This window comes from Lissotriton vulgaris, chromosome 5, assembly GCF_964263255.1.
Source record: "Lissotriton vulgaris chromosome 5, aLisVul1.2, whole genome shotgun sequence".
Classification (NCBI taxonomy): Eukaryota; Metazoa; Chordata; class Amphibia; order Caudata; family Salamandridae; genus Lissotriton; species Lissotriton vulgaris.
In genome coordinates, this window is record NC_141693.1 from 1,295,619,023 (window position 1) to 1,295,631,864 (window position 12,842).

General features: G+C 43.8%; 1 protein-coding gene across 1 annotated transcript in view; it reads left to right on the forward strand.

Moving 5' to 3' along the window:
* ITPR3 (inositol 1,4,5-trisphosphate receptor type 3) overlaps positions 1 to 12,842 on the forward strand; it is a 588,642-nt gene that overhangs the window by 257,102 nt on the left and 318,698 nt on the right. The window contains exon 4 of the mRNA XM_086923190.1: positions 7,867 to 7,953. Coding sequence (XP_086779316.1) covers positions 7,867 to 7,953 — 87 coding nt within the window. The remainder of the gene's footprint in view (positions 1 to 7,866; positions 7,954 to 12,842) is intronic.

A 12,842-nucleotide genomic window follows, 5' to 3' on the forward strand; every position in this document is an offset into this window, starting at 1 on the left:
GACCACACTTGACCCATTGACACTTTTAAAAGAACTATAACACAACTTATGATTTAGCCAGATGATCATTATTCCCTAATGAGACCCTTAGATAGTTAAGAGGTGAGTGAAATACTAGGTGAGTGGAGAGGTACTGCGAACAGAGCACTGTAAAGATGAAAAAGCAGCAAACTGATAATTTGAGGACAGGGGAAGATCCTAGAGGAAAATTTGGAAAAGTGAGCAGTACCCCGGGTAGAAGGTCAGGGACATAGCTATCAATAATTCAGAAGGTGCAGGGCCACTGGGGCACAGGGTCTCACACTGCAACCCAATAATGGAAATCTTTTACTATTAATTTCGTTGTAGTTGAGATCGTCTTCTGTGTTTGCAGTAGGGACCATGGCACATTGGGTTACCACCGAAGGCGATCGTTTGTGTTAAGAGAAACGTATACAAGAGAATTGGGAATGAACTAATAAAAGACAATGAGAGTCGATGTTTTGAGGTTTACAGAGTACTAGTGGTGTTTAAATCTTAGGTATAGAGGAGGTACACATTGGATATGTTACTGAGAGCATGATACTAAGTAAGAGATCTTAACTCTAGTCACTCTATGACCACAAAGAAAGTGTCCTGTCCTCCAAAAAGACATGTTGCTTCTACTTCCAGGAATTCAGCAGCTGAAGTTAATGCCAAGCTACCGGAAGTCCAAGTGCCTATGTCCTAACAGTAAAAACTTGGCTGTGCTAACTTCTGAATGCAACTACTAAAGTTGGTACTTCAAAGTATCAAAGAATGTTTACATTAAACCCAACTTGATGTCCAAGTTGAATTTAATGTAACTTTCAAGTAAATGGCAATGTTTGAAAGTTTTCACTCTGTTGCCCACGTTTTCCAGTGGCAGATTACAGTTGCTGGCCATGGGACAGCCTTCTGCCCTCCAGAAGCGAGGTGTGAACGACTCTCAGTAAGGAACACAAAAGACTGCCATTGGAAGAGGTGTTATCTCTTCCTGGTAGGAAGGCCAAATGGGGTGTGAGCCCAAAAGGCGAGCTTCAGTGGGTAAGCTGCCTTTGAAGGCAAATGATGAACACACACTAGAGGGGTTGTCTTTTGTTCTGGTAGACAAGTTAGTGTCGGGGACAGACGGGGAAACAGTTGTCAAACAACTTTTTCGTGGGTGTGTAGACTTTAGGTAGTCAACCTCTAGAGAGGAAAACCAAGCTCCACACACCAAGGGATTGGCTCTGCCATCTTGGGAGTGGGAAGAATATTGCATTATGGGACAGTTAGATGCCACACTTGACATAAAATTGTCAGCAGGCGGGAGGAGACCTGGTAGCCAATTGGGTAGTAGACATGCATCTCAGAGGCAAGTTCTGGGCATAAAAGTGTCACCTCTGGCACCCGGACCTCATATCACCTCCGCACGGGAGAGAGGAATGAAGGAGGACTGATCTGCTGTTCCCTGGACCTGGCAAAAGGAGGCTACACCAAACACTGGACTGCACCCACTGATACTTAGGCTAGCAGAGAGAAGACTGTACCTGTGGTGCCCTGCTCATGGAAAAGTCCTCCTCAAGCCCCAGGCAGAAGAAGTGACTCTTACGAGTCAGTTGGCTGACTTCTTATTACAACTACAGGGCCACAGAAGCTGAAGAAGGTGAAGTTGCTAGCCGAGATTGCCTGATCGCTGCTGACCACCAAAGCGCAGCCTTGAAGACTGAGTTTCAACACTCAAAAGTTGCACCTGTGTCTGATGGACCCAGGAGAGTCATCAGAGTGCAGTTTGGTCACTCAAAATGGACACTAGCCTCAGTTAAAGGGAACCATTGGTAACTCTCACCAGTATCAGTGGCTCGCACCCTACCAGAGTTGGTCTCCCAAAGTGGGCCGGAGGAGCCAGACACAACTTTATACAAGTGTTCCCAAGAAACTGCTAACCACGATAGTTGCCAATACTTATTTGCAGTTTGAATGAAAAGTAAACATTTATTATTTGCGCCATAATTATTTATATATCTGGAACTCTACGATTAGACTTTATTTCTTTTGGTGTCTAAAAATTCATGAAAATAAGTGTTATTTTTAAAAGTTGGGGTCAGATTTTCTATGTGTCTTATTTCTATCTTATTCAACTGTTTTGGCACTTCATAATGCTTAGCACTTGCTCCTTTGACAAAGCCTAACTGCTCAAAGCCACAGTTACCCAGGGCTGAGCTAAGGTTTTGCAAGTGAGCCTGACTGGACCCACGATGAGTTTTTGAGTTTATTACACGGTCAGGCCGTTCAACCACACCATATAATAAACCGCTTTCCTCACAAATACTGAATGAGGCAGAGTGATGCAAAAAGAGATGCAAAAAGAGATTTTAAGACAGGAAGATGGAAGAAGAAAAGCAAAGAAACTGAAAAAAGACAAAGATTGAAGATGATGGAAGATGAAAAAGGCACACAGAAAAAATGAAGAGACAAAAACACTGATAGATTGGAACGAGACCGAGAAATAGAGACTAAAAGCAAGGTCACTGACGTTATGCGATTCTGCTGCTGTGGCAATTTCTGCATAATTAAGGATTTGGCACGCCTGCCACATAACTGATCCTCATCGGCATAACGTGAAGATTTTAACAAAAATTATTTTGAGCTAAAAGGATCAACAGGTACTACAAACGCTGTCACATGTGTTGCCGCACAGTAATAGGCCCTTTACTATGCAGTGGCATGTCTCTTTTCTTCTTTGGCTGATTGAAAGAGACAGAAGGGACAGATGTCAACAAACTGACTTACATTATGCAATGGAAACAATGTAAATGTGCGTAAAAGACGTAAAACAGATATCTGCCTTCACGAGGGAGTAGGCAGTCGGCATGATTCATTTTTTAAAACATATGTGCGGTATCTTCTACTGAGCTCTGTTTGCCAACTGGGTGTCCAATTTCCTTTGACACTCAGGTTCCCTAAGGGGAACCAGGCAACCGAAAAGAATTCTTTGCCAGGATATTGTACAATGTGCGTGTCAACACTGAGCAAATATTTGTCTCAAAATCTCTGCAGGGATCTCAGTTTAATTAAAAAACAAGTTTGAGGGATGCAGAGAAGGAAGCCGCCAGCTCCGCTGGTCTGACGTCCATGAGTTTCCCGCTAAAGAGCACCCTTGAGAAGCTCTGCAGTCACAGAGTGCGCAAGCTCTGTACTGGTGTGTGCTTTCATTTCCGGTGACAAGACCACCTTGTGGGGAATTGGCTTTATACAGGTTCGCCCCCACTTTTGACTATTAGGTGCTGGTGCTATGGCTCTGTAGTGCACTGGACCCTGCTGGTCAGACCAGAGGCTGTGCACGTGCTCTGACCCGTAAACATGTGCGTCTGATTGATTCAGCCACAATTGGCATAAGTTGATTTACTTATAAGCAGAGCCACTGGAATTATGGGGCAGGAGAGGGCCAAATTATGCTGCTGGGTTGAGTAAATTATGCACCAAGAAAAGCAAATTATGCGGTATAATGTGGCACATTTTATAATAGTAGTTTCTCTTTTTTACACTTGTTAATCACGGTTTGGGCATTGGCTGCACCTCATTAAGAGCAATGTAGTATTCAAATACAGCAGTAAGCAACAGAAAGGTCACCAGGCAACTTTTGCAAAGGGCCTTCTGCTGCACAGCAACACGTGTCACTGCACTTTTTAGTAACTTTCAAACTGTTTGACCTAGAAACAATTTTTTTGTTAAAATCTGCAGCTTATGCAGCAGATGATGGATTCTGGCAAATACGTCAAATCCATAATAATGCGGAAATCACAGTACAATCGCAAAATTCTAGTGGCCCTGCTTATAAGTCACTAGTATATGGTGCCAGCGTTACCCAGGAATTGTAAGTGAAAGTGTTCCTCGTGTACTGCAGCACTTATTGTGCCACCATAAGCGTGACATAGAAAGTATGTCTCTCATCCTGCCATTGCTTTCTGGCAGAGCAGATTTCAAACTGCCACCTCAACTTTGCCATTCAAAATAATGACAAAGTCCAGACCTTCCTTTTTAATATATATATAATTCACTGTTAAGGCAGACCTATCTAGAACTAAGGCAAGGTGTGGGATACAAAAAAATGGAACATATGTATTTAGATGTACTAACAGTAAAACCCCCAAATTGTCATTTTTGCTGTAGAAAGCAATAGCGGTCGGTCGTGGGAGTGGTGCCGGGTGGTGACGTGGGGAGGGGAGGGGCAGGCTGGGGGGTAGTAAACTATGGATTATGGCCGATTACAGGTGAGTAAACATAAAAATAAATAAAACGAATTTTGTTGCGCATACTGCATCGTCAAATGCAATGCAGTGAGCGCAACAACATTTGTTTTATTTATTTTTATGTCTACTTACCTGTAATCAGCCATAATCCATAGTTTACTACCCCCCACCCTGCCCCTCCTCAAGTCACCGCCCGGCAGCACTCCCACGACCGACCGCTACTGGTAGAAAGACTAGTAGCCTCATTGGTGAATACAGGGGTACATGCTGACAACTCAGCTGTGCTATCTACTGAATGGAAGTACCAAAGTTGGTACTTCAAGAATTCTAAATAATCATTTCATTATACCCGACCTGATGGGCAAGTTAAATTTAATGTAACTTTTAAGTAAATGGCAACTTTAGGAAGTCGTCACTCTGTCACCCAAAGTTTTCCATTGACTGTTTATGGTTTCTGGCCACAATACAGTTTTTGTCCATCCTGGGGGGAGGGGTGTATGACTTTCAGAAAGGAACATAAAGGGGTTACATTTGGGAGAGGTGTGACCACTCCCTGGCAGGAAGACAAAACAGGGTGTGAGCCCAAAAGACAGGCTGCAAAAGGGAAGCAGCCTTGGAAGGGCAAGCGGTGGACATATGATCGGAACTGCTCTTTTGCTCTTGCAGACAGATTTGTATTGAGAACAGAGAGGGGAACATAATTGCAAACCCAGTTTTTCAGTGGGTGTGTAGTCCCAGGTAGCCACGCCTCTGGGGGTGGGCTAGGGAGCTCTATACACCTGGAGAAGGGTTCAACCTTTTTGGTAGTGGGCAGAATAGTGCATTCTGGACTATCCATATGCCATACTTCACAGGAGGTGGTCACTAAGCAGGAGGGGACCTGATAACCCATTGGCTAGTAGTTGCCTCATCCGTGGGGCACAACCAGGCCATAGAAGTGGCACCTGTGGCACCTAGACCCCATATCATGCCTGCACTGGAGTGAGGGCCAAAGAAGGACTGGCCTGCTCTCCCTTGACCTCAGTAAAGAAGGGCTGCACCAAAGATTGGACTGCACCTGCTGATCCTTGGGCTAGACAAGAGAGATGCTCATTGTGCCCGGCTCGACGAAAATTTGTCCTGAGCCTCAGATAGGAGTGACTCCAAGTGTCAGTTGCCTGATTTCCTGTTACAGGTATAGGACCACTAAAGCTGAAGAAGGCGCCATGGCGAGTTGGTAGCTAAGATTGCTTTACCGTCACTGACAGCAGAAGCGCAGCATTTGAGACCGAGTCTCAATGCTCAAAAGTTACACCCAAGTGTGCTAGATCGAGGAGAGTCATCTAAAGTCACTAGCCTCAGTTAGAGGGAATTGCTGGTTTTTCTGTAACCAGAGACCAGTAGAACAATGGCAACTGTTTTTGGCTGGACTTCAAACGGACTTCGAGAATCATTTATCCCTCTGACCACACTTGTCACATCATGTCCATGGACAGAGGGGTGGCCATAGGAAGGCTCCTGTCACCAGATTAGCATCCTCAGCATTCCTTAGCATCGTCAGCATCCTGTATCTTTGGTATCAGGACCACTTTATTGATGTCTATGGCGGTTCGCCTACAGAACCTGCAACTCAACTGTAGACTGCTTTAACTGCAGGGTAACTGTCCTGCCAATACTCAATGGCCCCTGTAACTTGTTCCCTGCTGGAGTTAGTTGGCCAGACTGGGCTGGAGTAATTGTAGTCATCTTTCCCAAAAAATTGAAACGTTTTCTACGTAACCACTAACCAGGATGGTTGCCAATACTTGCTGGCGATTTGAATTAAAAGTAGTGATTTATTCTTTGCTTAATAATTTTCATCTCTAGAAACCTCTGGTGAATTTTTGTTTGTTTTGGTATCTAAAAATTAATAACATGAAGAGCTATTTTTATGAATTTGTGTTAGATTTTCTTTATGTCACATTTCTTTTTTGTTCAGCTGTTTTGGTACTTCTAAATGCTCTGCATTTGTTCCTTTGACAAAGCCTAACTGCTTGAATCCACAACTACCCAGTTTAAGCTATCATTTTGCAAACAAGCCTGACTGGACCCAAGACCGGTTTATGAGTTTATTACAAGGTGAGGTCGCACAACCATACGATATAATACCATATAATAAATGCTTTCCTCAGACACCTCAAGCTAAGGAAATAACTGTAATTAGAAAATGGAATGTTGAGAGAGCAACTGAAGACAATAGAGTGACTCAGGGAAAATAATAACAGGTATCACCGTTTTTCTCCAACGTCGCAAAACTTGTCTTTCTTTTTCTCCCTTTTTAATTTAGAAACTTTACACCATCAGTGGCTGGAATTTTTTAATTTAGAAAATTCTACTCTCAGTGGATGGAATTTTTTTTATAGCTTTATTGTCCTTCAGCCTCAGGCTATACTGGTTGTCTGCTGTTAAATGCCATCCCCCTTATTTAAAGGCCCTTGCCCGAGTTTGGGCCTACATTTCGTTCAGGGCCATTAACAACTGGTATAGCCCTTTGCAGCGGGATAATAGGCTAGACTGGAAATCAAAGGACTGAGCCCAGGGCATCACAATGTGCACTTGGGTTAAATTATAGCAGGTATACATTTCTCAGGTTACATTTCTGTGGCTCAGGCCTACTACTCAGGCTCAGGGCCTTTAACAACTGGTATATCCCTCGGCAGCTGACTACCAGGCTATATAATATGTTTTTCTAAAAGTCAGCATGTCAACATGCACAGGTCTAGACATGTTCCCCCACTGCCAACTTTTTCTAAAAAAAGTTACTCCACGCTGGCATATGCATATGTATACGATTTCCATAGATTTAATAGATTTACAGATTCAAAAATTTGACACCCATGTGCCCGATGAAATTACAACTTCTCGAATTTCCCTTGTGCACACCTGCAAGCCCTGTTGTTGAAAAAACATGTAGTCCACTGAATGTCCTGCACTGATCGGAAAAGTGTGAATTAGCAATTACACCTTCTGTTTTTACTGCACATGGAAATCATTTTTTCTTGTGAGTAAATCTCTAGTCCTATGTTCCCCAAAATAGGGGTGTTTCATGACCTATCCAACTCGTACCACACCCTGTATTCCTAGCTTTTGCACGTGCACGTTTGTGTTCAATTACTTCGGGAAAGACTTTGTAAATATCAGTAAATACTAACAATTTTACAACTTTGTGGGTGTTCCAAACATTTGGACTGCACACTTTCTTGATGCTTACCTGGGAATAGCCATGTTCCCACCTGTAAACCACTCCCTATTCTAGTGGAAGATTGCAGCCATGCAGCAGATTTTTTTCTCACAAAGATCTACACAGATCCTGATTCTTTCATTCGGGGCCTGCCATCTGGGAGTACGTGCAATTTTTCGTTCACTTAAAAGTTTTACTAAGGTGCACCAACTTGTGTGGCTGTTTGCTGGGAATGTATGCCCCAAAAAGATATTTGACAATCGGATTTTGCAACGCATTATTAAGTTTTGCTGCAAGCTCAGCTGAAGCAATGCTTGGCATGTGGTCCTGTCGATCAGCTGAAGGCACGCTGAAGACTTGTGCTTAGACGCAGCTATTGAACCAGTCCTAAATGTTGAAATATGTAACCAAACAAGCTTTCTCTTCTTTTCACAGCATGCAGCACAGTTGGAACAGAAACAGAATGATACAGAGAATAAGAAAGTCCATGGAGAGGTGGTCAAGTACGGCAGTGTTATCCAGGTCAGTATGGGTGTCCCTTGCTTTGACGACTAATCCTTGCTCTCCCAGGAGACCATGTGCCATCCTTGTTTGTCCCAGGATAGACTTACCCAATCACACTACCTCCACAAGTGCAACTGTGCTAGCGGTACATACGCTTCCATAAGGCTCCCCAGAAAGAAGGGATGGCATATCATCTAGGTGTTTCCCAGCAAGTCCCCACCAAGTCCTGCTTCTCTCTCACTCAGAGGAAGAACGAAAACATACTTCACTCTCATTCTCAATGATATCACTCAGAACTCTCATTGGAAAAAACTCTACTGTTGATAGCTACTCGTCGAGCACAGGAAAGATGATGGGAAGGATGTTTGCAACTTGTCTAACCCCTAGTGACAGCTCGGTGTAGCATCCAAACCCATAGTTCTTTTGCCCACCATGCCACCTCAATTTGGACCCAGCCATGCAAAGCAGCCTTGACCCTGCTCCTCTTGGGAGCAGTCCAGCCCGAACTGCCAGGCCGTCATAGAGGCAGAGTCTTATCTGAGGTAGCATGGTGGGCAAAAGAACGGTTGGAATGTTACCCCAAGCGATTGAAAGGGGTTAGACGTTTTGCAAGCTTACTCCTATCACCTTTTGTGTGTTTGAGATAGCTACCCATCTTCAATTTAATATGCTCCTAATACTAATTCTTGTGGCTCGAACCAATAATGCCCCAGATGTTGAGCCAAATTCATCCTTATGGACACTGCGGGGAGGCAGCTTCAACAGTGTCCTGTTGTATCGAAGCAAAGTCTCAAGATTCTGGAGAGTCAAAGCATCACATTTTTCTTGGCCCAAAAAGTTATAGAGCAAGGGTAAATGAGGGCAGATGCCTCAAGCCTACAAAAGAGCTTTTTACCCTCGATTTTCACTACTACATTGTAAATTCATGCTCTATTTTTCGGTCTCGCGACCTATCAATGCGCGCAAGCGCATTGAGCGGAGCGAGAATTCATGTCGGCAAAATCCTCTTCAAACCAAGGGCTTTCAGCCGCGGTTTTCTTGAAGTTCGCGTGAATCACGTGAACAAACAAGCACGCGCATCGCATGCAAGCCCAGCCTCTGCACTCCTCCCCTCGCTCGCATTCCCTCCCCTCGCTCGCATTCACAGGCTTTCCCGCCCCCATCCGGCATCAGGCACTCCTCCCACACCTCACGGACATCTGTTCATTTCTCATCCCCCTCCCCAGCCAGCTTCCCCTAGGCCCCTGCTGCTTCACACCCTCATCGCCGCTCGGCCCCCTCCCCTGCCCGACGTGTCGCATGCAAGCCCAGCCTCTGCACACTCTGCACTCCTCCCCTCGCTCGCATTCCCAGGCTCTCCCACCCCCATCCGGCTTCCCTCCCACACTTCTCTCAAGACAGCCTCTGCACCCTCTGCACTCCTCCCCTCGCTCGCATTCCCAGGCTCTCCCGCCCCATCCGGCTTCCCTCCCACACTTCTCCCAAGACAACACTTTAGTCGCTTTTACTTGAAGCAACCACGTCTTTCTTTACCACTGCTTCGAACCTCCCTCTTTTCATTTGTCTCCTCCCTCATTTCACCCTTCCTTCCATGCTCCATGCCTTCCGGTTTTTCGTCACTCATCCTCTGTTCTCGACCCTTTTCATCCCATCTCTCCTCCAAATCAAGTTCTATTTTTCGTAGAGAACGAGCGTCATTGTGCAGCTGAAGGTCACACGGTTCCGCCAGAGGGACACACGGCCATTTCCAGAGCATGGATGAGCACCCCCCCCCCCCCTCACGTGCTGCTGACCCCACCAACTGTACACAGGATTAGCTCAGCCTTTGACCGGTTGCTCACTTCCTTTCTTGGTGTGCAGCGGCCTTTCGGAACCACAAAGGATGAATTGTTCCATTCCATACAGCTCTGTGCAAACACTGGGGCTGAACCGTGTGCTGCAGATTGCTGTCATGGAAAGATAGCACAGAACGGCTTTAGATCAGCGAAGCCACGTGCAGGGCTGTGTTTGGCACGGAGATTGTGTTCTCAAAGCAAAAAGGAAAACAAACTGACTATCCCGGGGCTACCACGGCCATTTCTAGCAAAAGGGAAGTCAAAATTGGCCCACACTGGCTACGTTTGCTAACCCTCCCAGCCAAGCTGCAAACAGCATCCTATAAACACGATGGCATGAATTAATTAATTAATGAGGCACAGCCTACAACAAGCTTACCAGGCAGCGCCGGGCTCTGCAGCAGATGGTGGCATCGCTATGTATGCATTAAGGGGATAGGCGCTGATACATGCACTGATTTTCCCACAAACCTTGGGCGCACCGCAGTAAATTAATATTTAAAAGAAATCAGAAATAAATGTATCGGACAGAAGCAGGGTGGGGACTACCCCTCACTTTCCTGAGTCCTGGCGTGGATGTACCTCTGTTGCCACAGCAAGGGCTACATTCCAGTGAGGGGGCCAGCTCGTGTCTCCAAAGAGGGTCTGTTGACCTAGTGTCCGTCTCCCATCACCCCCGGGGTGTGGATTCTAGCACCAACCGACAGCATCACAGAGGAGGCCACTGTGCGCTTCTAGTTTTACAGAGATCTCTAGCTGCTAAAACCACACGCTGCTCCATCGGGCGTTGAAAACGTACAGCACAATCTAGGGGTCATTTTATGTGAAAGATGAAAGATAAAGGCAAGCAACAGTGATACTATGGCAAAAAAACGGGGGGCGTTTATGCACCGAAGCCCACCAGAAAGGGACATTGTTTGGGGGGACAAGAAACAAGCACTGGCGTTGCCAATAGGTCTCGCAGTAGGAAAGTTGTAGCTATTGGTTTTGTAAATGACATTTTATATTTATATATTGTTATTGACAATGCCAATAACGATATATAAATATAAAATGTAATTTACAAAACCAATAGCTCCAACTTTCCTACTACGAGACCTATTGGCAACGCCAGTGCTTGTTGTTCACTTTCCATGGGTACTACCTGAGGTAAGTAAGGCTTTTCATGTGAATTTAAGAGTGCAGAGTGTGAGAATACCCAGCCTAAAAATCAGTGTCTTGTACAAGAGTGCCTGGTAAGGTTTTGTTAAGGCAGAATTTTAGCTCCAAAAAGACATGCTTTTAAAAAACCTGCAGCTGTCTGTTGTAAAAAATGTCAGATGGGCAGATGAACAGCATGTACACTTTGAATTGTCACTTGCTGTTAATTTAAGTTTTGCTGTGAAAAAACCTTATCATGAAAATTCTGTTCCAATGTATTCTGATTTAAATGCCCGTAGACATAGACAATTTTCTACAAATTAGAAAAAATGAAGGATCAGGTGCAGTGAGTATTAGCTTTATTATAGAGGGGCAACGTTTGGTTGAGAATGTATCACGAAATGAGATAAGTGGCACTGACCCTAAATGACTTTGGGACCCTTTGGTCTCCTGAATCTGAAGGTAGAGAAAGCATTGAAGCCGGTTTATTTCTATAAAATGTTCTAGTCAGTTTCATTGGCAAAGTTTAATGAGTGGCCTTGAAGAAAAAATGGATCTTTCCTCTCTAGCATTAGTTCACATGGAAAATAACAGTTTCATAATGACGAGGTGTTTTGTAAATTGTTTGAGATGGGTACTTTAAAGAATCCTGATTTGATGATTATGAAGACATGATGCCTTTTTATTCTGAAAAGTCATTTAACTGATTCCATTTTGATGTCCTATGAAGATGTTTTTAGGCATGTATTTAGGGGCAAAATATAATATGTGGTATGAGTTGTATATTTCAGCCTGCATTTAGGTCTCATGGTTAGGGCTAAGGGGTGGTGTAATTGGCCATGTCTATACTGCCATGGTTTGACCTACTGTTAAGACTGAAGGTAAATCTGCAGCAAACATGGCACTCCATCTGGCACGCTAGCACCCTAATGTTTGGAATTAGACAGACACTGATTGTAACCTTCTTCCCATATTATATACCTTGGATTTAAGCCTAAATGAGCTATTGTTATGTGAGTCTTTAACTGACAAATTTGCTCTGTCTTCCTGTACTTTGAGGATAATCTCTTTTTTGGTGCTTCCATTCCTTAGTAAATATCCCAACAGGAAAATTCAGCAAGGAGTTGCTGTACTAGGAGGGAAAATATTACACAAGTTCCTGACAGAGAGGTCGGGTGTCTTGAATTCTTACAGTCTGGTTGTCAGCTCACCAAGACATTATCAAGAGTGCCTCTAGCCGCAAACCACACAAAAAATATGTTAGAGAAAAAATCCAAATAAGAGAGAGGCTGCATGAATTATAATTTTGTTATAAATAATATATGTGTACCACTTAAAAAGACTCTTTTTGCTCAGTAGAGGTATATCAAGTCCCAAAAGCACAAACTGTATGGATTTATCTAGTCTTGACAATTTTATATGAAATACAGATTATGCACATTTTTCCCAAAGGAAAGAGTATTTTATGCAGTTAATTAGTCAACATTATAAACACATTAAATACGATTCTCGACGGACTGTATGAGCGATGTAAGTTTATAAGAGTTATTTGTTAACATTAACTCGCTGATATATATCTGTCTTAGCATTCATGATCCCCTTTTAACATAGAAAAGGGAAAAAATGAGTAGATATAAAATAGTCATCCAGTAGAAGGACCACATTTCTTGGAAAAGCCAGTTGTCACTAAAAGAGATGATGTTGCATCTTTTTGTTCAGCATAGGTCTGTGTAATACATGGAAAAGGATTACAACAGCTATTAAAACACTGAATAGTTTTGTAACACTGGGACAAATAAGCTTCAAATTGAGGTTGAGGTTTTCTGAACAGTATTGTAGGAACAAGTACAAAGCTAAGCTGGTGGTGTCCAGACACAACCTCTCTTCAATGCCCCCAAAAGGAGAGTTGTAGGTATTTTACACACACCTTTT